This window comes from Tympanuchus pallidicinctus, unplaced genomic scaffold (assembly GCF_026119805.1).
Source record: "Tympanuchus pallidicinctus isolate F22 unplaced genomic scaffold, pur_lepc_1.0 scaffold2, whole genome shotgun sequence".
NCBI lineage: Eukaryota > Metazoa > Chordata > Aves > Galliformes > Phasianidae > Tympanuchus > Tympanuchus pallidicinctus.
Genome location: NW_026294721.1, coordinates 24,150,563 through 24,176,252, shown reverse-complemented (window position 1 = coordinate 24,176,252; position 25,690 = coordinate 24,150,563). Strand labels below are relative to the sequence as shown.

Below are 25,690 nucleotides of genomic sequence, written 5' to 3'. Positions count from 1 at the left end.
ATACTACCTTATGAAAGCTGAGCTGAAAAGAGTATGATTAGAAAACAGCAAGATCAGTCACATGCCCCTGCAGCAGGACCTGTTCTAGCACATTTCTTTCATAGTTTGAAGCATTGATTGCAACTAAGAAACGTGTTCCACATTTTTCTAAACTAATCAGATGAAGGGGATTAGAACAACACAAAGTTTCAAGGACAAATCAAGTATAGCTTTAGCTTCCCAATTCTAAATGCAGAGTAGAAGCGCTACAGCTCATGGTCACTGTTTCTCTCTGTCATTCTGAGATAATAATCCAGCTGTTGATATATAACTGATACACATCACATTTGCATACAGCATGATATTTAGACATTGTGAGGTACGTAAGCATTACATTGCATAAACTGCTCAAAGGAACAGAGTATTTACACCTGAGGTTTTAAGCATGAAGATCTCTAATAAAGAAAATGTTTCTAAATCCTGAGAAAAGCCATTCAAATATGTACACAGACTTTGACTATCACACACAGAGATGACATATAGTCTGATCTGCTATGACAAATCATGCTTTGGAGTCTGGCTTTATGAAAAATGCCCTCATTCTGTTTTTAATAGTTTAAAAAAAAGGAGTTTCAAGCTTTTATGAGTACAATTTCCTTCATCTCACATGAATAAACTGTTCATATTACAAAGTATCTGTAGAGTCAGACTGTGGAAAATAACAAGTAATGTGGTAAGCTAATGTTATGTTTTGTACAGGCTGTGGAAAGGCAAACCTGTGTCTGGACATGAGTCAGAGCTAGCATCAGAGCACACTGCAGAGAAGTGAGCATACTCTGTACTACTGTGCAATGTTGGTGCCAGTGCCTCATGAAGGCTGTGAGAAGGGACAGGCTGCTGACATTTGCAGATGAAAACTACTGTAAGCACAGGGAAAAGCAGTTGCAACACACTTGTCTCCCTTCACAGAAACTGCATTACGGTAACTTCCATGCTGTGTTCACAAATGTCATGGAACAATAGCTATTCAGAGGTACCTCGTGCACTTTGTAAAAACACTGCAGCGTCTAATATCTTGTTAAAGTCTGTAAGAATAACAGTTTTTATCAATACTGTATCAGTCATCTGGAAATTGTCTTAAAACTGCATTTTTTTTTTTAAGAATATAACGTGGAATGAAAGAAGATAGAAGTGAAAAACGTGCACACATTCAAACACAGTTTTTGCATGTCTCCTAATTAAAAATAGTCTCATTTCTGTTTTGGAAAAAAAAAAAAAGAAAAGAAAAGGCAGCCAAGTTTGTTATTGCAATAGCAACAGAGTGCAGCATGTATCAATAGATTTTCTCCACTCCCACATTATTTTGCTTTGTCACCAAAAAAGCGTGGAAGTTTGCTGCAACTCCTTGCTTATGACTGTTCCAAGGAGCTATCAAGAGAGGAAAGGTGTCATATCTTAACACTGAAGAAAAGGATAGATCCATTAAACACTGAAACAGTACAACATATGATACGTTTAATAAAATTGAGTAAATTATTGCCAAAGCAAGTTCCCATTTTTGCTTTCATGCATACAAAACAGATACCTGGCTCAAGAGGATTCCAGTTTATCAAAATATATGCAATTTCCCTCTCACAGCAATGATAAATCAAAAGAGCCACCAACTATTACACAGACGTTCACAGTGCTATTCAGCATGGGACTCCTCATCCTTAAGCAGTGTATTCTTTGTGGCTGCCAGTTCAGTAGCAAACAACAAAACTTTCTTGTTGGTCCCCATGATACATTATTTTCTCACTCTAATTCGTTTGTTTAAAATATTTAGGGGTGCTCATATGAAAGTGATGAATACTCTCATCATAATTATGTCCGTCTTTATAAGATCCAAACCTGAGAAAAAATATTCCATAAGGCAAAAACATTACAACAAAATTTAATTCATGCAATTAAATCATACACTTCTGTAGTATAGTTAATATTTCTTCTTAATGTTCTAGACAGTTGATTTCAGAAACAGGCCTCTATCCAGCTTACACATAAATCACAACCTAAGTCAGCTACCTACTTAGAGGTCTGTGAGGACGGAGACATTTAATTATACTGATTGGATTAATGCCATGGGCACTCTATAAATGGAACACCAACTGACCATGGTGAGAGATACTTTTATACAGTAAAATCCTATGCTCTTTCCCACTGACTTCAGTTGGGATATTATTTCACTCTCCACTGTATGCAAATACTGAGCTCTACTGTTAATATCGCAGATCTCTCAAAAATTATGTCAACACCTGTTTACATTCTGTTTAAGCCTCAAGATTTTGATTATTGCCTATGAGGCAGACAGATTTGAAAAAAGAAAAATACAATGCTAAATAAAAGAAATAGTTGCAATACACTTCAAAAGAAGCGCAATTAATGGGAAAAAGTTAGACCAATTCCTAAATGCTATCGTTTTTTTGGTTTTGTTTTGTTTTCCTGCTTATAGGCAGATGTAAAGGAACTAGACAAAAAGTCTCAACTGAAATCAATATGAAAAGTCTGAAATCGTAGTTCTAACCTTGAGCAAGTTTCATCTAGGCAAATCTCTGCTTAGACAGGAAGCCAGTGATTGAGATATAAACAAAAAAAGTACACCTACTTTAACTGTAGGTGTATATAAAACACGTATCTCCACATGTATTCTGTACTGTGTAAATTACAAATAAGTTAACTTAGTAAGCTTGGCATTCCTGGAAATTGTTCCTCTGTGGCAAGACATTTCTCAAACCTCATGATTCTCCACTGATACTCAATCTAAAATAAACACCCTTCTCCCTATTTCTCTTGGTCATGCAATGCCAAAAGAAAAAAAAAAAAAAAAACAGCAATCAAGAAATAATTTCTCATGTTAAAGTCTTGTCCTTTTTACCTCCTGACACATGTAACAAACTGCATCAGATATCCTCCTTGACATTTGCTCAAGTTACATAATGTATTTTAAAATACTTATACAAAGTGCATTTAACACAGATACTGTATTTTGTGTTCTACCTAACTGTGTGTTAAGATCCTGATACTCAGAGAGCTGAGAAACATAAGAGATTTGCCATCTATAAAATGAATTACCACATCACTTGGCAAACATCCTTATCAAATAATCTCAGAGGTTAATCACCTGGGTGAAATAACCATTACCTTCAATTTATGGTGCAACACGGCAGGCTGATTTTCCCAAGGCACATGCCAAGTCAGTGAAAAAAAGTGGAATCAGAATTCAGAATTTATTGCCTCTTTACCTTCTGCTTGATTTGGTACTGACCACCTTAAGAACAAGCTTTTTCATAGACATTGTGTATATCATCTCCTTAATTTTTTTATAAGATATGATACTGACCTGGGATTGAAATGGATGTCTTCAGGAACTTGGCTGGGATCAATGACAACTCTGTCATTGTCAACATAGTTATCTAAGTTATCTGGGATTCTAAATTTCGCCATTTGGACTTCTGAGTCGCTTAAACCAGCATGAGATATGCGGGCATAGCCCAACCTATCAGATACAAGAAGAGTTAGCTTGAAGAAATAACTCAAGGCAGCTTCATCACACTCTTAATTTATGTTCCTTTTTTTTTTTTTTTTTTTCCTCCCAGGAGACATTTAACCTACCAATACAGTTTGTCATTTCTGACTGTCACCTTAAAAATCTTGAAGTGCACTGTGAATATGAGCATCATTACTCGATGTCACAAGCAGAAAAAAACGAGACATGAACCTATGCTTGACAACAAAAATAAATTAAGTTTCTAGATCTGGGATTTAAGTTTAAAGTTACAGTTTTAGTATATGCATACTGGTGTAAGCTCACCAATGTCACTGAAGAGATTCTGAAATTCAAGAAGGGAACTCAGGTATCAGTGGCATGAATAACTAGAAAAATGAGATTGCAAATGGTGGGGTATTTTTACTCAGTACACTTACTTATAACAGGTATCTAGTTTACTGGGTATGCTTTTATTACCACTGCAGAATTTGCAGTTATTTTGGAATAAGCTGAATTTCATTCTGGCACAAACATCAGCAAAAGAAAGATTTATGAGCAATTTGGTATTACAAAATATGGAGTGCATACATCCCAGGCGGAGGAAAATACTTCAGTATGGGCTTTACACTGTTAAAATTTCCACTAAATCCAGCATAAAGCTTGGCTGGATTAGATCAGCATTTTATTTGAACATATCCTACAATCATAGCTCATAATTTATATCTTCTGTGTCACATACAAATTAGGGCTTAGCCTTCACATTTTAGAATGAAGCTGCAAAGCCAGAGCTTCGATCCTGGAGAAAAGTGCTCTTATATTAACAAACCAGATTAGATCTGATGGTTTTTGACATAGAAGGATGAAACTCCTAACACTGCCTTTGCTAATTATATTTAGAAATACACCAATTCTTCTCAAATTTGATGTTTAATATTACTTCATTGCATACTTAACTGCTCATACACATCTGTTAAGGAATGTAAGAATCTCATACAATTAGCTACAGAAAAGTGTAAAATCTTTTGTCAGAAGTTGAATTTAATACACCTCTTCTTTAACATACCTTATTATTCCACGATACATAATATAGCTACACCACCTGTCACGATCTGTACTGTCAATATCCTATGGGCAAGAGAAAAAAAAAAACAAAAAATCAAACAAGGCAAACCTTCCTTATGACTAGGCTTCAAATCAGTAACAGAACCAATGCAACCAGTGTATAAACCTGCCGCAGAGAAATGTTTTGCCTAAGACATGACTGCAAGGCAGAAAGGGGAAAACAAACACAGTGTCTTTTTGACAAAGTGCAAAACTTAAATTTAAAACAAAATAATCATATAATTTAACATTAGAAGGGGCCTGTGGAGCTCACTCACTTTCAACCCCATGTACAAAGTACTTATAAGTGTGTTGCTCAGTGATTCCACAGCCACGTTTTTAATATCTACGGGGATCACTCTGGGACTCTCAGACTTCAAAATCCTCATTGCAATTTGTTCTTCTGCTAACTATTTGGCATTTCCCTTGTGGCAACTGATGTACTCTGATTGCCTCATCCACTCCATCTACTCTACACATTTCATTAGGTAGCTAAAGACTCTGAAAATGTACATCTCTCTTTGTATGTCTAAGTTACCCATTTACAATCCTGAATTTAATGTTTCAAATACTTATTATCTCTAACTGTTAAAGGAAGCACTGTTTTTACATTACCTGGACATTTCCATTTTCTATTAATTCAGTATAGTCTCTGGATCCAGGAGCTGAAGTGATATATCCTAGAAATACAACTTGCTTAGAGCTTGTCTTCAACAACTTTGAAACAGCTATAGCCTGAAGTTTTCTGTCCAAGTCCTCTCTGAAAGAAGTAGAAAATAATTTAATATACGTTTATTTTAGCTCAGATTCTTTCTGCTATATGACAGTAAAACAGAAATGAGGCTGACGCCTTTTTATTTATTCCTCAGCAAAATGGGCACAGTGTTGAATAAAAGCCACATGGTAGTGGTAGACGTAATCAGGGTTCTCTGCCCAGTTATTATATGAGCAACAAATTTCTAAACCAGAAGTTTTGGTTTTAATACCTATCTCATTACTAGGCGATGTGAGAGTAATTGCCTCTGGTTACCTGAGGCTTTGTCTCTGCCCGCACTTGAAATTTAATTGCGCTACCACAGGCTGTCTGGTGTATAATAGGGACTTGACATGCCAACAAAACCTTTTATACTCTTATGATGGACAAATCATAGCAAAAAGTAGTCTTAAAGTCTGGGTCACATGGTTTATGAAATGTGATTTAAGACCTATGTCATCCCATCAGCATTTACAACATTTGCCAAGTATTCTCCACCTTTTTAACAGATTTACGCAATAGTTCCAACATGACCAAAAGTAATAGTGTAAGTACAGCCTGGTAAAATACTGCCTTGGAAAGCTGCCCTCGTCCTTGTAATAATACCCAAGGCACTTCTCTTCCACTGATTCTTCAAATTAATCACTTTAAACACTTGGTAAATTGGGCTACAGACCACTGATTTTAGAATTTGTAATCCCAAAATAAGATAGGAATTGAAACGCTGCTGTGCTTTCTGAATAGTAGTAATTCTGACTGGAGCAAATGCATTAGGGACAAGGAGCAGACAGAGAGAAGGTGAAGACTATTTAAATAGCAGCCTGACCTAGATATATGAAAAGTTGCCAGCTCACTCAACAGCTCCTTCTAGAAATACACTTCTCAAGAAGTTGGGTTCTTTTAAAGAACACCATTATAGAAATAGTCTTTAAAAATCCCTAGTTGTTCAGTCTCTTAATGCTGATTAGGATGGCACAAACTAATAGATGAAAAAAAGCAGCTGTGCCTGCCATTAATTATGAAATTCACTAATCTCAAAACATAATCTAATTTGTACTTGTTTCTCATGTGTCTCCCCCTATTTTCCTCTTCATCTTTATCTCAGGTCTCTGTGGGGAAGAGCTATTTTCTTCTACTTTCACAGTTTCTCAGAGAGGCAATCATCCGTGTGAGACACAGAAGGGAATTTCTTTCCGGGAGCAGTTTCTGACATACATGCTTAGTAAAAGGGAAATCCGTAAACACACTTGCAGCACAGCTTCTACAATGGGGAAAGGGAAGAAGCTCAATACAGGACAACGGGAGCTCCTACTGCTTTCTGAGCAGCTTCTTTGTGTCGTATAGTCTGTAGCCAATTCACAAATTTATGTTTTCAAAAATTAAAACAAATATTAAGGAATTAACAGAAACAATCTTAGATACTGCCACAAATAGAAAACGCAACAGCATAGAGCATCACAAAAATATCCCTCATTAATATTCACCACATTCAAAAAAGAATACATACTCTTCGTTTCCAAAGTGTGCAACAACAAAATCAACCAGTCTCCCTGTGAAGTTGACAGTCATGGAGATGGCAGGTGCAATCTCTCCCTCTGGAGAAGGGAGAAGGTGATGGGTAGATTTTACAATTGGATATCTTGACAGTGCCATAATCCTGTATGAAAAGATGGAAAGAGTTAAGCTTGCTAGTTTCCTTGCATTGCTAATCTGAACAAAGCAGATAAATGTGACCAGACGTCTAATGGTCCCTAAACTCAAGTATTAGATCAGAATTTATACCATTTCTAGTGGATATTTCTGAACTTCCACATCTGTAAAACACAACTTAAGCATGAGTCTAAAAATGCTTACTAAATTCATTCACAATCCAAAGTTGGTAACAAAGGTATATGAGTAGTTTATAAATAATGCAGAAAGAAGAAGAAAAAGATATACATAAGCTCAGACATCTTTATAGATGAGCTGCGAATGGAGCAGAAAGGAATGTTGCTTTGGTATCTCAGAGGAGCACATATTCAAGCCCAGACTGTCAACAACCAAGGACACACATCCATCTACAAAAGAATGGTGGTCTTCTGATAGGTGTATTTATAACGTAGATGAATTCTTACTTTGAAGCCCTTCAAAATTCACATTCCCAGGCAAAACAAAATAGTTTTATACTACCAGTAATTTAAAAGCATTTTATTTAAAGCAGAAGCAGGTGGAAATACATCTTTAAAGCAGGAGATTTCTCATTCTTTCAGCCTCTGATTAGAATCAACCTTAAAGCCATTCTGCATTAGGTGTTTCAAAATAGGTAATGAAGAAAATTTCAGAGTTACCTGTCTGTCCCATTTTGCATCATTTAAAGGCACAGGCTTTGAGAGAAAAAAGTTTCTGAATTCCCTGCACATACAAGGAAATTTAAATAACCGCTGCAACAACACTAGAAGTTCCACCTGCCATACAGATCCGTAAATCATTGAAACAGAAAAGCACACATCATAAGACACTATTTTTCAGACTGCAGAGATGTTCAAAGACATCCAACTGGTAACTGTTCAAGCATTAACATAAAAATAGACACAAAAAGTTCTGAGCAAATACACACGTGCTCATTTCCCAACTATGCAACCCAACCTGAATTTAATAAACTCAGTGTTTCTAATTACAGTTACATTTTCCAATTACTATCACATTTTTAAGTCTGAAATCTAAAGTTGTAAATGAGAAAGGCCGATCTGATATTTGAAATGTCATACTGCCAAATCTGTACATAAAGGCGCAGGATGCCATTCTCTGCATCACCAATACTGAAGTAGCTTGCAGGTACAGGCATCAAGAATGGGTTGCTGTTAATCTGCATTGCATTGCATTGCATCTGCATTGCATTGTACTGCTTGTGAATCAGCACATGCTCTTGAAGTCAAGCTCCAGCAAGCAACTGTTTTCATAATTATTCCAATTATTCTTTGTCTGTGTTTCGGTGGAGTATTTCCACTTATTTACTTTCCCCATGCACGTAAAGATGACTCACCCCCAAGTGTGATCCCTCGTACTTGGACCAAAATCTGTGTAAAATCCTAGTCTTTCTCCTAGCCACATTGTTGGGTCATTGTTTCCAATGAATGGTTTAGAGGCATCACTTTCCAGAACAGTGATAAAATCTGCACCTAAAATGGGAAAGAAAGAACTAGTAACTGTGATTTGTAAACATCATTTATATGATTACAGAACATAGTTATTTTACTTTTGATTACACGTGGATGGACACAAGTTCTTCAGGAGTCAATCAGGGCCAGTCCTACACTGGTAACAAACTGATGCCCAAACTTTTGGTCACCACAGGCTACAAAGCCTCCAATGGAGACATACTCATGCCTGGATGCCATAGCTCCTCCCTGCCACATGGGCAGGCACACATTAGACTGTGCTGTACACCTGGCCTGCGCATACATAATGTGATGCATTTCAAAAGCATAAGGCATTCATTGTGTACACAGATAAATAACACAGCACCAAACCTACTGCTTTCAACTTAATTAATGTGTGCTTGCTACACAGTACATCTGCACTTACCTCATCTACCAAATCCAATTCCTCTCCAAAGGGTCTTACGCAAGAGGAAGCAGGCTGCTGCTGTCCAAATAATTCATTAGCCTACAGCAATTTCCATCTGCCAACAAGCATAGTGATAGAAGGGTTCCCAGTCCCATTTCCCACAGAAACCTCCCCTTTCCAGGGCACCACAGGCCTACTATATTAACATGTTGAGGAGTAATTTTGTCACATAACAAGTCCTCCTGCAGTTTTGGCGACAACAAACAGGAAGAGCTACCTGGTTCCTAAGGGAAGTAGCCGCTAGGAAAGGCCCGCCCATGCTCAAAGGAAGGTTATTTATTATTTCATTTATGCAAAGGCTTTTTCTATAGATAAGTGACTTTTCAGCAATACAAGAGAAAAAATGATATTGATGATCACAAATATTATTTCCTCCAAACAAAAACCCCTTTAATATCTAAGGAAAAATAACCATCTCTGCAAATGGATTTTTAACTGAAGTGATTGTAGTGGAACAGCTCACAAATTCCAGAAAAGACAATAGATCTTATGTTAAAGCAAGAAAAGACTTAGCAGACATTCCTGCTTCTTTCTCTTTCTCCATATGAAGCCTCTCAAATATAAATGAAGTGGGGAAAAAAGTTACCTGTCTGATTAAGTAAAGTAGCAGATCCCTCCAAATTGGACCACCCTTCATTGTCATATGCAAACCTAAAAGGCCAGATCATAGCAGAGAAATCTCTTTTTGGAACCTCAAAAACAAGATAGAAAAAGAGTCACATTCTACATACTATACCTTTGCATTCAACATCAGATACACAGTGCTGTAAGAGACACCCAGTGGAAATAATTTAACCAGTATGTTTTCCTAAGAAAGCTTTCAGAATCACAAAGCCTTTAGGTATTTTTGGAAGAATCAGCAGTATTATCTGGAGGCAAAAAGTCACTGTAGTTCAAATGAATTTGCAACAATTATAGTAAATACATGAATATGAAAAAGACAAAGAATATTTTTTATCTTTCTAAGAGTAACTAGCTATTTTCTGTACTACACGTCTCAACAAGTTCTAAAAAGAAAGCCAACTGTATATGCATATGCACACACATACTTTCTACTCAGTACTCAATATTTTCTGTATCTTTTCCTGCTTTTGCCATCAGTGTTCTCCCTAGGACAAAATTCACCGACCAGAGAAACATGTCAAGAGCAAGTTTCAGATGGCTATGTCAGGATCAAAGAAAAAAGAAAGCAAGTTTAAGTCATAATTGCAACCATTTGCATCAGAAGTTTAAATTTAGAGGAGTAATCAAGTCACAGATTTATATATGTACTGATATAAAGACTTAAGTCTGAGTTATCAGCTACACATTTCACTGTATATTTGAAAATGACCGCTTTCATACACACACTACTCACCCCTCGGCCCAACTTCTTCTCATAAGTCCTATAACGTAGACCCAATCCTAGCAAACCAACACCAACAAACAGCCACAATACTTGAAACAGAAACACAGAAAAGCTGTTTTTAAAGCAGGAAATAATGCTACTGCAGTTAAACAGAATTGGGTATACTGTCATTCTAAGGTCTGCTACACATACAATGGGGAATTGACGTATTTATATTGCCACATTTGCCAGAAATAACACAATTTCAAAGCAGTGTGTTTAATATCTGTATGCATACAGATACACTCCCATTCTCCAAAAGAAAACAGGCTGAGCAGACACATACACCAACACTCCTTGTAATATTCATGTAAAAAAATATACTTACTGAAGAAGAATACATTACAACACATAAGTAAACATCACATAAACTTCCTCTCCACGCTCCAGATACACATTTGTAGCATGCAATCTTTATTTTGTATTAACATAATGTGTGGAAGAAAACTTAGTTTACTTCTCAAGTCTCCAGATGAGAAAAAGATGTGATCCCTGCCTGACTTTCAGAGTAGTCCTTGTTTAAGTGCACACACTGACAGGTGCTTGGACAAGTACTGCAACTTCACAGAATGCAAATTCAGAGCTCACATAGCCCCCCACATATCCACAATGAACACTTACAAGTTGTCAGGGTTTGGCACATTGTAATTTGATTATCAAATCCCTCTGTGGTTATTTTATTTATACAGTGGCATCCACAATCTACAATGACTTTGGTAATCAATTGCAAGTCCTTCCTCATTGTACTCAGACTTGTATAATCTCTCATCTGATCCTGTAAGCATCTTTGCATCTTATGAAGTTGCTTAACGTTTGCTAACATTAGGAGTACATTCTTTCTTCTGACATCATCTTCCACAATAAAATTTGTATAAATCTTCCATAAATTTTTTTCCAGAAAGCTTGCATGAAAATAATTACATGCAATTAAATACATAGAGGCCTCCTTCTCTTGTACCAAAATGAAACCACAAATGATACCAAATCCTTGTTTACATTTTCTTTTGTCCCCATTTGGTCATCATTTAATATATTCTAAGAGGTAGCATAGCCTCTCTCACCACCATGATCATAGTGAATCAGCTTCTACGTTAGTGTATACCTTAATCAAAACAGGAGCTAGGGCAATACTGGCAATACCAACTACAGGCCTGGCTCTAGAACTAGCACCAAAAAACACTTCTGAAACATCTGAGCAAAACATTGCACTACATTATGCTTTGTCCTCAGAAAGCATCTTACAGTCATAGAAGAAATGAAGTAAAATTATACTTACGTAGTTTAATGTATTTTGTACTCATCTTAAAAAATGACTTTTGGTTGCTTTTCACTTCAAAGATGGAGTTCAGATCTTTCTTGGATCCTGTTAGAAAGTCTAGCCCAATGCATAACATAATAAACCCTGTAAAAACAGTTTATTAGCTTTTTTGTAGAGCTCTAACTTATTAAACATTGCTCATAAATGCATCATTAGTAAACTTCCAGCTACTGTGCAACATTCAAGCTTACAAATCCAACAGCAAAGACAATTCAGTCAGAGCACAAACAGATAAATGCCATAGCAAATGCAGTGATGCAGGCAACATGAGATTAATTAAAGGAGACTATCCTACTTATCACTGTGAGAGTAGTCACCTTAACTGCCTGCAAGGTCTTGTAGGCATACTGCAAAGCAGTAATAGTTTTAATTTACATTGATGACACAGACATTGCTCCCTTTAAAATCAGTTTGTGACATTAAGCACGACACTGATAAGTATTTCAAAATAATTATTTCCAAACAGTAGTACTGCATTTAGAATTCAAAGCCAAAAGATTATTTGAACCCTGAATACACTTTCCACAGAAAAATAATGACAAAAAGATTGTGAAGCTCAAAACTATAATATTTGTTGGGTATTTTTTCAAATAAGTTGCACCTAAGCTTTAATACATGCGAATCAGAGGGATGAACAAACAAATGGGACCTGAGAGACAGACAGCATGCTGCAAACCTATTAAGCCTGCTGATAGCTTTAAGTCTGTTCTAAGTTAACAAAAATACCTAGCCAAAGCCCCTTTCATATCATGAACTCTGTCTTCACTACAGTGAGCTCCAAAACACAGACCATTTTGGGGTTTTTCAGGAGGAGAGCAAGGGGGGCTGCTGACACTGATGCAGCTCAGAACTGTTCTTGTTCTTCCCTTGCTACCCACCAAGATCACAACATCACCAGGTAACATTTTGGTCCCCAGCATTAGACTGCACTGGGTGCAAACTACAAGCTTCAGAGCCTGTCTCATTATTCACTATGGAAACACAGATATTTTAACTCAGCTGGTACTGGTGGGTACCACTGTGGAACATTCTATCAGTCAATGAAATACTTGTTCAAAGCCACATTTCCCCTTCCTCTGTTCATGAATCAGCAGGGATGAACAACATAAAACAATGAACAAACAGGGATGAACAAAATCAAAGGATTTTAATCCTTTGATCTGGAGCAAAGCCATTTCAACAGACCTCTCCACTTCTGTGTATCCTAACACCTACTTCCATAGCTCCCCAAGCACACTCAAGCCAAGATTGACCTTTGTAGCACTGCAGTACCGTTGTAGGGTCAAAAAGGCTTGTACAGGGTGGATTCTGTATGCTAAATACTTCCAGGCTCCCAGTGACAGCTACAACTCTCACATCAGCTCAGTGCTATCAAAGCTTACCAGAATTAACCTGAACAAGAACAATTAAGTTACATTACATGTTATAGATTCTTAACATACGAGCTTGATGAAAAATTACACTGCTGATTTTAGATGTCTGTTAAACTGCAAATGAAGTGCTTCGTCACCAAGATACAATTAACATGTTTCTATATAGGAACTCCAAGAGCAATTGCTCAACAATAATCCATAAACAGTGTAAGCAGACTGCAGCACGATGAGAAGTAACTGCTGCAATATGTTTTCCTTTGGATAGGTACTGCAGATTAAAATAACAAGCTCTTATCTCATCCCTTAGGAGCTTTAGTGTCCCATTATCTGCAAAGAAAATGTGGGAGCGTAATGAACAGGGTAAGAGTTCTGCTGGTGGAAGCACGTCTTCAATATCTTTGTGTCGTAGTTAATTAACTGCAGAATTCATTTTTATTTCACAGTTATAGCTAAAGATAAAATAACTGTTACTCATAATTTTCTTATGGGTCCTACATGCTACATTAGGTGTAAAAGTTGGCAAACAAAGATGGGTGTAGTGTAATACAGAAGTGGGTACACACAAAACCCTTCTCAAAGGGAGCATACTTCAAAGCCATTAAAATTGATGGGCGACCAGAGATTTGACCCCCTAGCATTATGTTACATCACAGTGAAGTAGCACAGAAGTTTTGAATATAATGATCTTACTTTCATTGTCACTTCCCCCAGTGCTGTTCCCTACCCAAAACACGGCAAGAGAAAGGCAGGATATTGGACAGGAGGAGAAAGCAAGAAATAGCACTTGCACCTGAAAGAAACCAGAATTAAAAAAAGTAGTTTGCCAGAAAGCCAGGCTGTAAAGGAAGCACAGCAATAAATACATAGCCTCATAATATAACTTGTACGTCTTTGATAAGCAATGGAATGGCATCAGAAAGCCAAGAATTGCATTTTCACATCACCTGCTATCACCTGACACAGGTTAAGTTCACAACTTTGTTTTTGCCAGAGAGAAAGTTATGATCAGCTCTGTGTTTCTATTCAGTGATCCTGCCGGGTGAATCAATCACAAGAGTATATCAAAGGAAGTGATAGAGAGGGATTCTATATAATAGCTTTTCTTTTCTCAAAGCATTATCCAAAAAAAGCATTTAATACTTCCCCACCATGTGCTTTCTTCCAATAACTCCAAAAAATAAAATTAAATGTACTGGGGTAACAATTTCTGGAGGTCCACTGGATTGCTTACAGAACAAACTACAGTAAATATAATGTAACCCTCCTCAAAATATAACAAAGCAAAATCCTGAGTGATTGCTGAAATATGTAAAGCTCTGTATACAAACTAAGAAACTAGACTGGAGGAAAGTGGCTGAAAGGCATTTCTGAAATTTGAAACCACTGAAGCAACAAGTCAAGCATGGCATTCATTAATCCTTTTGAAGGACAATATAGGATAATGTGTCACATTTTCATATGCACCACACAATTAGCCCAAGTTAATGCTTAGCACTCCTTAAGTGTTATTAGTGAAATATACTATTGAAACACATTAATACCTACTAAGAAAATTATTTCAGAGACAAAACTAGAAAGGGCTGGTTTCATTTCCACCTCCTCACCTATCAATGGATCATTTTGCTAAACCCTTTATATTTGCTCACCTCAATTCTTCCTCATTGGCAAATATCTGACAATTTCTTTTCTTCTCCCATCCCTCTTCTGTACGCATATTTCTGACACTGCAGGCTTATCAACATTCCTCCAAACATGCTGGTATGTCCACAAAATGTAAGGTACAATTATGTGGAAATGAAGCTCAGGTCTCAAGTGCAGACTAGCTAGATGAGCAGGATGCTGCACTTTGGTCCTCGGAGCAGAACTAAATAATGTGTTGAATTACATTACAGTCCCTGAAAGACTTAATAGCCTTCCTATACCAAGTTCCCAGCAAGCACATTATTACCTGAGATACCAAAACACTATCAAAGATAGCTGGCACACAGATGCACTCATACCCTGGATAGCAGTGCAACCATATTTTTGGGATGCCTGATTAACAGCTTTCTTTCTCATGTACTTATTTATCAGGCTTATTTATCCACCTTTTCATTTTCTCTCTACTACATTCCATTTTCTGCCCACATTTTAAAGTATGTCTGACAGTAAAGGTACAAGTAGATTTTTTCCATATTCCACTAACTTTCTCATAGGAACTCTTATCACAGAGCATTTGGAAAAAAAAAAGAAACCCTATACATTATGTATATTTTAAAAATCTGACTGAGGCTGAAACAAGCATATTAATCTTTGTTCACAGTCATACATGTACCTAAAAGAAGATGGGAGCTTTCTCTAGCATAAACTCCTCCAGGTACAAATTTATAAGCTGTACACCACACACAGAAGAATAATTCAAGAACATAGGTGAACATGGCTGTACTCATGGCTTTTCCGGGATGCAGACAGCCAACAAAGCGCCCAGCCAGCTGAGGCCACACACACATAGTAAAGACAGCAAGAATGTTGCCTGCCACAGCAGCACTCCAGGTGTGTAAGTAAAGGAGACCAGCTGAAGATGCTATGCCTGTGAAGAGACAGAAAAAAAACAAGTCAGTCACAGTCAGCTGTTATCTGCCCTCTTCTTTAGAACATTCTCCACCAGGAAGAAAGAAAAAGAGTCCTGGGAAATGTAACTGTGCTTTGCAGTCATGGTACCACTAGAAGGATGGTTACTGTCTAGTTTTCTCAACATCTCATTCTCTTACAGGTTGCTTATTGACTTGAAGGAGTGCAGCAAAAAGACTGCAGAGAGACAATCTAAAGAGCCAAATCCAAACTGCCTTTCTTACGCAAAGCTTTTCCAGCACAACAGTTACTATGCAGTTTATGCATAATAATAGATTATGTAGTTTAAGATGCTTATAGCTCTGCTTGTTATATAATGCTTATCAACTTTGATGTGCTTACATCAAAAAAAATCAAATCTCATACATTACAGTCCGAACACACATTTCTTAAAACTAACACCTGCACCAAGAGGTTAATTATTAGGGCAAATGACAGTTTGAGCATTGCCAACTCTTGTGCTTTTACTGAGACCGTCCTGGTATTTGTTATTTTATTTTGGCTTCTGAAGAGAAGCAGTTCTAGGAGTAACTCAGTTCACGTAAAATTTCCTGTCTTCACAATTGTGAAGAGTAACTTGAAAGCATTGGCTCCTCAATGCTTCAAAAGAGAAGGTAAGAAAAAAGCAGAACAGTGTGCATGTCCTTTGGTTTCCATATTTTGAGGTCCCAATTATTAAACATTTGTGGAAAGTGCTGCTTTCCTGATAAAAACGATCCACAAGCAGCTAGCAAAGACCAAAAAGAAGCAGTTTTGTTTTTGTTTTTTAAACAGCATTTATGCCAGTCAATTTCTCTTAGATGCACCTACAGCCTAAACCAAGCTGCACCTATCCATGCTGAGAAAGTATGGAAAAAACACCTCCTATGAGAAAATTACAGAACAATATTTGTCTCCTCTATGGCTTGCTCCATGGCTTTTATGGCACATCTATAATTTCTCTCTGAAAATGGATGTGCAGATCCAGCACTCAGACCCCTTTTCCCACCAGACTCACTGTACACAGACTGATTCACAAACACATTGCCTCAGCAGAACTGCTTTTGCTTTCTTATTATTTTATTGCCAAGAAATCTTGGCAACTAAGGAAGCAAACCATAACCTTGCCTCTAGGTGAACTTCTCATCACATTACAAGTTACTGTGCCTCCTGCAGAATCCAAGGGCTTGTGTCACCTCAGCCTCATAACTCTAGCTGTAGCCTTGCACAATACAGATGATGAGAACAGAAATGCTGCTCACAGGAACAGAACTTCAACAAGGGATTCTTAAGAGAACAGTGCTGCTCTGCAATTACTTGGAGATTTGGCCAGTAACCCTTAGTCAACTGGTTAGATATGCACATGCTGCAGCCAGTGATAAAGTAGCTCTGATTAACAATTCACTTTTCTCATATGGGAAGTCGGATCCAAAGGCATGACTAAAGGTAATAAAAACAAAAATTCTGCTCCAGACTTGCTCCTACCTATAAGAAACCAGGCAAAACTGGCAACAGAGGACCAACTCCAAAACGAAAGCATCAGTCCATGAGCCAGACCCAACAGAACTGTACCACTAATAAGAAAAAAGAAAAATGGAAGAAGAAATCATACATTACTTTAACTTTATTTTATAAACATCTGGCATTCAGAAATAAACTTTTAGACATAGAAGTAGGGGTGGTTGGTAGTATTTTATAATCCTTTTATTTTAAAGAGTGTTTGACTTCAGTGTAAAGTATCTTTGTTTCACCCCCTGCTACACTCTCTCCTTTACCCAATGTAAAAAACAACCAAGATCCAGCTGCAAATAACAGCTATTCAACACAGTGTATAAAATGAGCTGCATTCAGCAGCACAAGCCTGCCACTGAAGCCATCCTAAAAAGAAGGATTCTGGTCACTTCAGAGAGGCTCCCCAGGGCAGTGGGCACAGCACCAAGCCTGAAGGAGTTCAAGCAGCATTTGAACAACACTTTCAGACATAGGGCCTGAATTTTAGGTGGTCCCCATTTGGAGCCAGGCTCAGTGATCCTTGCAGGTTCCTTCCCACTCAGGATATTGCATGATTCAATGAAATTAAATAGGGACTGAGTAGCATCTAAAACTGCTAACAATCTTGAGTAACTCTAAGTGCTAATTCTAAATTATTAACTAACTCACCTACGGCTACACATAAGTGGCTATCAGTAACTAATCCACTCTCTAGATTTTGGAACTTAGTCTTATGCTGTCAGTTGCTCAACTAAGTTCTTAACACCTAAAATTTATACAGAAGCATATCCTGTAATATTGCACATAGATGTTTAATAATAAAAGAGGGAAGAAAAGCAAGCAGTTTCCAAAGTACACAATTTCTTATTACCTTCTTGATGAAATCAACTGCTAGATTCATTTACTGTCTTTTATAGATGCATCTCATTCACAAGCACTTCAACTTCAGTCCTAATTTTAAAGTAATTTTGCAGTCTGGCTGATCAGGTGTTATTATTACAGACATAAAGATCATTTTTTAACAGAAAAAAAAAATAGGATTTATTTTTGCAGATGCAGTGCTTGGAAATATGAGAAAACAAGTCAGCACTACTTGACCCCTATTCTTAAGCTCTCTGTGAGAAGTATCTTGCACCCAATTTATTCTACACAAACATTCATACCATCAGCCTCTTTCTAGTAACCAAGCTCCGTCCAAGAACACACTAAGTAATGTAACATGTCTGTTCCCTTCCTTTTGGAAAAAATAAGTGAAGTTGAACAAACGTTTCAATTTTCACGGTGACACTGGTTTTTGATTATTGTTTTCAATTATTTGAACAAAACAGAATAACAAACCAACCAACCACAGGCACTTACCCATACGGATTAGGATCTGGACCTGTATGTGGGTGCCCACTTACTGCCCATCTAGAAATTAGCGAGACCTCCCCAAATATCCAAACGGTGAGGAACATGAGGCTGCCAAAAGCAACTCCTGACAAAAGCCAATTAGGCTGTGAGACTGTCTCCTTAACTGTGTTACCAGTAGTGTTTGCTCTTCGCTTCCTCTCGCCTTCAACTAGAATAAGAATAGGAATATAACGGAGCAACGTGTCAAACAGGAACAAAAAGGATTCTTAATAAACAGCCAAGATTACAAAGCTACCAGAACAAGTTAAACAGCCACAAAAGCTAACTTGTTTGATTGCTCATGAAAACTGATAAGACAAAAATCTCTAGTAAGATTCCTAGGTCTACCAGGAAAAGCCATTGGTCTTAAACGTACAAAAATGGCAATCTGCCCATATGATTATTCTTCATCTTATTGGAATGTAAAATATTGAAGAGGCTTTGAAAATCAGCAGAAAAGTTATTGGAATTTGTTCAGAGGATTCTGTTCTCTGAAACTCTAAACTCTGATAAGAACACAACCTGACACTTCCAAAGAAGCCAGAAAAACTCTTCCTTCTCTTCTCCTTTTTCCTCACTTATTTGAGGAGAAGGGAGTGCCTTTAATTGCATTGACACATTGCTTTGTCACATAGGAGGAAAGTAGACTCCATTTCTCATTTCCCACAGTAGATTCCCTTTTAAATTATTATGAAAGTCAAGGCTTAGCTTAAGTCAGAAAACACAACACAAACACACAGTGCCAACTTATACCCACGTACACATAGACAAGGTTTTATCTTTCAATTAATTCATTCATGTTATACTGAGAAGGAAGGAACTTCTCAGGATTTCACATGAGCTGCCCTAACTAACCAAACCAGCCTCATTGTCTTTGGTGATACTCCCTTCACACTTCTAAAGCATGATTACCACTTGCCAGCACCAACTGCCATGCACTCCACCCAGATGCTGCAGCAACTTGTATGAATTTTGACTAACACAATTTGCCCGTTATTCCAACTCTTTTTGTCTGCTTTGCCACATCAGCTGTTCCTTAGCTTTATCTCATTTCCCTTCTCTGTCAAAAAATTTGTACTGATGGAAAGAACTGAAAGAGCAGATGGAATTAGGAAAATAACAGTAACACCACAGATGTTTTCTGCTGCGGGAAGGATAATCCATTCTGGTTTTAATGACATATGTTATTTCTTTATTTCACTGCTGCATTATTGATGCTGCAATTAGTTGGCATGTCTAACTTACTACAGCTTGCAGGGTTTGAAACACAGATTCTGTCTTGTTTTGAGAAAATGAAATATCCCATGGTTTGTAAAGTCTGTAATACTTATACATAGACAGGTACACCTTAGGACACCTTCATAACTGCTTTCTTTGTTATAATGTGTTTACCTGAATAAATTCGCTCCACTGCTGCTACAAAACCAATTGTCAGCATGACAGTATTGGCAGCTCGTGAGCTCCACACTGGGTTCAGTGATGTATACCAGATTCGAAGGACGAGGAGCATCATCTTGCCTAGAATGAAGCCCCATATCCTGATGAACCTGCAAGAATCATTTTTAGATCACTGACACATTTGAAAAGGGGGAAAAAAAAAAAAAAAAAACAATCTTGTTTTCTCCCTCAGAAAACAAAACCATAAATATATATTTTAAGATAGACAGACATCTTTCATAATTCCATCAGTATAAAAAAAAAAAATACCTTTGCAAACTGTTTCCTGACCACCATGTTACTGTTTGAACCAGCAATGAGGAAGAAACACCAGCAGCCAAGATGAACAGTCTAATGGAAGCATTTGGAGCCTGGTATGATGCTAAGCTCCCTACAAACAAACACACGCAGAGGTTGCTTTAGTGGGCAACAGGGAACTGGTAATGAGGATTTCCTGTGCAATAGCTCAATCTTATCTGTAATTCCAATGGCTATGCCATTCATCTGCAAACACAACACTATGCATTTTTTAATAAGCTAAAAAGGTTTGGACAGGGACTGGGGATATATGATATTGCCACAGTTAGCCTCTTCAGGAAAAAAAAAGGAATAAAACATGAAGACGTTACCCAAGATTGCAGCAATTGCCTTAGTTTACACACTTATGGTTATTGATTCCATAAATAAAATATAAATAAAGTATCTAAGCATACAGACATTTCAGAACTGTGCACTTGGCTGAATCAAAATCATAAAAATTGAGATCCATCTTTTTTTTTTTTTTTTAAAGAAAAAAAAAGCAGTCACAATGCTTTGCACAAGGATTAGAAGGCAATTGGTGCGAACAAGACCTGCTTTGGCCCAGCATCTTCCTCCAGAGTCACCAACAGCCTGCTCCATCTTGTTACTGAAAACTGTAACTCCCCCACTTACCGGAAGAGACACTGCGTGCGTCTTCCATTTCTCAAGGCACAGAAATCTCATTTTTATAAGCAGTTTCAAACAGCAGGTTTTCTGTTCAAGTGGGGTCAGTCACATGCTTTCATGTAACTTCAGTCTGCATGGCAAATTGTGACCCAGCACTAGGGACAAACAGGGAGAAGAAGCACTGCTTGCTGGCAGCCCTTTGCTAAGTCAGTATGAGTTAAAGTTGAAAAGATATTAAGCAAGGAAGGGTAGAAATGGAATTGCTGATCCTGGCACTGCCCATTTGCCCATTTTGCTTACAGCAAAAGGCACAAAGATAGCAAAATGAAATCACGGAGTGTAGTGAATGATGTTTGTGCACGGACTTTAGCACAGGTTGCACATACAACACACACAGATTTCTCACTTTCATCATTTGTGCCAGCCAGGTTAGAGTTAGCGTGGGTTTGCCTGTTTACATTAGACACACCTTTGGCTGCTGAGCAAATACACCCAAAATGTAAATATCTAACCAAACATGTAAATCTACTGTATGCGTTGTCTGAAGACAAAGCCTCACAAGTGCACTGCCAGAAGGGTTGTTTGCTGGTTTGTTGTTTTTTTTTTTTTTAAAGAGAACACAAAGTAGCATGAAAGGATATGGAAATCAAAACAAAAGCTTCAGAGAAAATAAAGCTTCCTGGCAGGACAAAAAAAAAAAAAAAGGCAAGTGACAATAATGAAGGAGAAGGGAAGGTGTTTTTTTTTTTCATAAATAATAAAAAAAAACAAATTTTGAGAAGTTCTAAATATTCTGAGTTCAGCTAAGCATGAATAGCTTCCCAAATTTATTTATTAATTAAACACTGTGAAATTAAAGGCTGGCTATTTCCAGTGGAATAGGCTGCAGCAAGCACAGGGTCTTTCCGAGATGATAAAAAAAGATTCAAAGAGAAAGAAGCAAGAAGTGCCTAGCCATGAAGATGGAAAGAAGGCAAAAAATGAGGGGAGGGACAAGAGAGAAAGAGGCACATTATGGTAGGACTGAAATATTTAAAATACAAGTGATGAAAACCAAGTAAAAGAATTGATGCAGATATTCCTAAACCCCAGAGCTGCCTGTGCAAGTGTATTTGGTAACTTAAAGGTGTTTGAGGACCTTGGGAGGCAAGAGTGAGAATCACCACTTGATGCCAAACTCTTTGCTAGGACCAAAGAAGGCGAGCAATGTCCTTTCACATCTTTCCCAAACGTGGATGTTTGCTGAAGAGTACTGAAAGGTGAATACAGTACATCAGAACTGGCAGAGAACATAGTGTACAGCAGCCAAGGGGATACAAAATTAGGAGCGTTTGGAAGGTGAAACTAGCAGCAGACACAATCACTGATAACCTAGGTAGGAATGAAGGGGAGGCCTCACCTATGTACAGCAGTGCTCAGGATACCCTGTCTGAGGATGCTTACAGCCTCAGCCTCCTCAAGCTCTGGAGCCCTCCCGTGAGCATCTTCATTAACACATCCTTTCCCACTTTATTACTGAAGGTGCTGGCTTTTCATTCAGTTAACACCTCCATGATTGTGGTGAGTAAACAAGTATAAACCAAGAGACTTCACAAAGCACAACAAGCCCACCATCGCTCTTTTTATTTAGCAGATAAAGAACTACACAAACTTCAGCAGTTTCCACCTCTTCTGGCAAAGTGAGCTAGTAAATGCAACAAGATGATCCAAATGACTAATCTTCAATAAACACAGCAAATTGTGTATTACTGTGATATCGGAAGGAACACAGAGTGCAGTTTGAAATGCAAGCTCATTTAGAGTGAGCTTGCTCACTCTAAAAGCAAATCTTGTAGAAAGCAATGCACTGAGGAGTGCTGCAGAAAGGTGAAGTGCAACACTCCACTCACTGAAAAGCTTATTAAAAGGTATTAGAAATGATGGTACAGAAAGAGCAGAAAAATAGAAGAACTCCACTTCCTGTGAAGTCATGACACCAATAAGCTGGGTTCAGTTCTAAAGGTAAAAAACAAGGAATCTTAAAAAAAAAGAAAGCACTGCAAACAGAGTAAATAAGATCTTCCTTTTCTGTTCTCTACCAAGAAAAAGAGGAAAGTGATTCCCTGGTTATCATCCTAAACTGATAAATAAGGAGCTAGGAACTGCAAGCAAGAGACAGGAAGCCACCTATCAGCAGCACTCTCCCCCTGTGCAGGATGGATACCCTCATCTCCTCTGACCTCATACAGGTGCTGCAAACTCATCAGTAACAGCCCTGCCTCCCGGCAAACTTCTAGAAAATCAACAAGAAGTAAGACTTGCACTGGTTTGCTGAAGAATGCAAGGGAATCCAGCACGTCCTGGCTTAGGGCAGAACACGTGGGATGGGTAGTGAGAAATTCTATTCTGAATTTATGGTCAAACCCTTTTCTTGTGCAACAGAACGTGAGTCACTTCTCACCCAGGGTGAGCCTATAACCCAGCAATACAATGCATGCATACAGATACACATAATGAAGAAAAAAGTCATTTCAGAATTTCAAAAGTAGATCTACTAAGAAGAACACTTAATTTGTGGCAGATTAGGTTAATACTACCCCCAAATTTATCTGTTGTTAGACACGAAGAAATGCTATAGAAAAAAAAACACTTGCTTTACTGATTTCTGTGCAATACTGAAAACCTTTTTGCTATTGGGCATTTGCACTAATTTAAAAGCTTCTAAAAATAGAGGGTGAAATGAGATTGCATTTAATTATGCAGTACTAACCTAAAAACTACCACAATGGATGCAAAGAATATTCCTTTGAACATACTCAAGAGAAAAATAATGCATGAGTTTGAGAGGAAGAACTTCTTATTCCTACATCATTCCACAATCATTGGAGTCTTGAGGAAATTCACAGTGTTTATTCTTATGCTTTGATAAGAACATGGGGGGGGGGGTGGAGGAAATCTGTAACTCACAGCAGTGCATGCTTACCAACCACAGTCAACCTCAGAAGAGCAAGGATGTACTTATTGTTAGCCAGCCTCCAACAAGGACCAATTACCAGGAATATTGGAGACAAGAAGGCAACTGCAAAAACTTCTAAACCAGTAAGTGCCAGTGTCTGCAGAGGGAAGTAATAAATCATCGGTGGCAGGGCATGGTACAGAGACCAAGAAATGTAGCCTAAAAGAGAAGAAAAATAAATACATATCACACATAGTATGGTTTTATAGCATACTATGTATGGTACCATAAGTAATTTTGAAAGTAATTCGGGTAACAGCAGGCTGTAGTTACCTTCAAAGAAAGCATTTCTTTACAGAAGTATTTGCCATTTCAAGTTAAAAGAACACATCTTCCCACGAAACAGGATAAGAAAACACCTCTTCTCCCGTGTGACGACAGCAGCCGCTGCTTCGGCCCCGAGTGAGGGTCGCCCAGCCCAGGGAAGGGTCAGCTCGCAGAAGGAACAAACACCCCAGTGAGCAACCCGCTACGATCCGGGGCTCCTCAGTGCCGGGCCGGAGACGACGAGCGCTGTGACACACCTCGCTCCGGGCACAGGTTGGGCACTGACCCCCAGCCTGAGGGCTCGTTGGCTCCGCACGCAGAGGCTCGCGGCACGGCGCTGCGACTTTCTGTACTCTTTGTAAGAGGCGCGCCGAGCCCGAGCCCGCTGCCGGCCACAGGCGCGGAGCTCTGCTGACCGCTCAGCGCTGCCGCTCCGGACCTCGGGGCGAGGGCTCGACGGCCCCGGTGCCGCGATCGCCGCGTCTTCTCTCTTGGGGCACGCGACGGGAGCCGGCTGCTCCCGAGACGGCGCCGTCCCCCCCATCTCCGAGGAGCCGTTAGCCGCCCCCCGGCCCGGCCGCCACCTACCGAGGAGGCTCTCCGAGAGAACGGCCCTCCACAGGGGATCCATCGCCCCGCCGCGCCGCCCGCAGGCTTCGCCCCTTTCGGCCGAGAGCCGGCAGGACGCCCCGCCTCGCCCGGCACGCGGCCGCCGCCGAACGGGCACCACAGCGCCGCCTGGCGGAGCACCCGGTCGGGTCCTGCCCTGCCCCGCGGGGCTGCGGGTCGCACCGCCGTCCTGTGGCAGCTACGCAGCGATCATCGCCGCGGTTGCGGGAGCCGCTGCCTCGGCAGAAGTTGCCGCTTTCCCTCTAATGCCCTGTAGAGCACGGACCGCTAAGGCAGGACGGCACTGTGCCATCTTAATTTAGCCGTCCATGGTTTACAGCAGGCTAAGGGCTTCTAATAAGCAGTACCGCCTGCAGCAATCGCTAAAATAAATATTTCTTCTGCTGGGATTTCTCGGTTGAGGTTTAAGCCCCGGTGCTTGTTGATTTTTAGAGGAAGCCCTGTTTATAGGAACCCAGCCACGGTCATTGCTGCCAGCTTCAGGCAGAAGAATTGTATAACAAATGCTGAATTTTTTTAGTATATGTATATGCATAAAATTTAAATTTGTAGCTGTGAATTTTTTGCATCATCTTAAGTTCTATTAATCGTACATTACCCTAGGAAACTGCCAGCTGTATCTTCTCACTTCTACTTACTGCCCCAGCCTACATTAATTTTATAGCAAGCATTTGCTTTGCCTTTCCCATGAATATCCCAGTTTGCTCCTGGGGACTTTAACAGACTCAACACCAGTATTCTGACAGGAAAAAGAAAAAAAAAAAAAGAAAGAAAATGAACCCCTCTGGAGGAGGAAAACTGAGATTCAAAGTTGGAAGGGACCCTTAAAAGCCATCTAACCCAACTCCCCTGCAACAGGCAGGGACAGCTACAGCTCCATCAGATGCTCAGAGCCCCATCCAGCCTGACCTCAAGTGCCTC

General features: G+C 38.9%; 1 protein-coding gene across 2 annotated transcripts; it reads right to left on the bottom strand.

Annotated features, from left to right (window-relative positions):
* Window positions 1–1,469: 1,469 nt before the first annotated feature.
* Window positions 1,470–24,830, bottom strand: CWH43 (cell wall biogenesis 43 C-terminal homolog). Of its 2 annotated transcripts, XM_052682442.1 has the most exons (16): window positions 24,728–24,830; window positions 23,840–24,031; window positions 20,221–20,341; window positions 19,906–20,060; window positions 18,481–18,682; window positions 17,116–17,204; window positions 15,356–15,610; window positions 11,627–11,752; window positions 10,321–10,400; window positions 9,550–9,655; window positions 8,380–8,515; window positions 6,865–7,014; window positions 5,219–5,363; window positions 4,566–4,627; window positions 3,356–3,511; window positions 1,470–1,869 (listed from the first exon to the last, which is right to left on the bottom strand). In XM_052682442.1, exons 1-16 carry the CDS (start codon window positions 24,768–24,770, stop codon window positions 1,779–1,781), a joined length of 2,109 nt encoding a protein of 702 aa, XP_052538402.1. In that variant the 5' UTR covers window positions 24,771–24,830; the 3' UTR covers window positions 1,470–1,778. The 2 variants fall into 2 exon arrangements, with proteins under 2 accessions (XP_052538402.1, XP_052538403.1); XM_052682443.1 differs by lacking the exon at window positions 6,865–7,014.
* Between the last annotated feature and the right edge of the window lie 860 nt (window positions 24,831–25,690).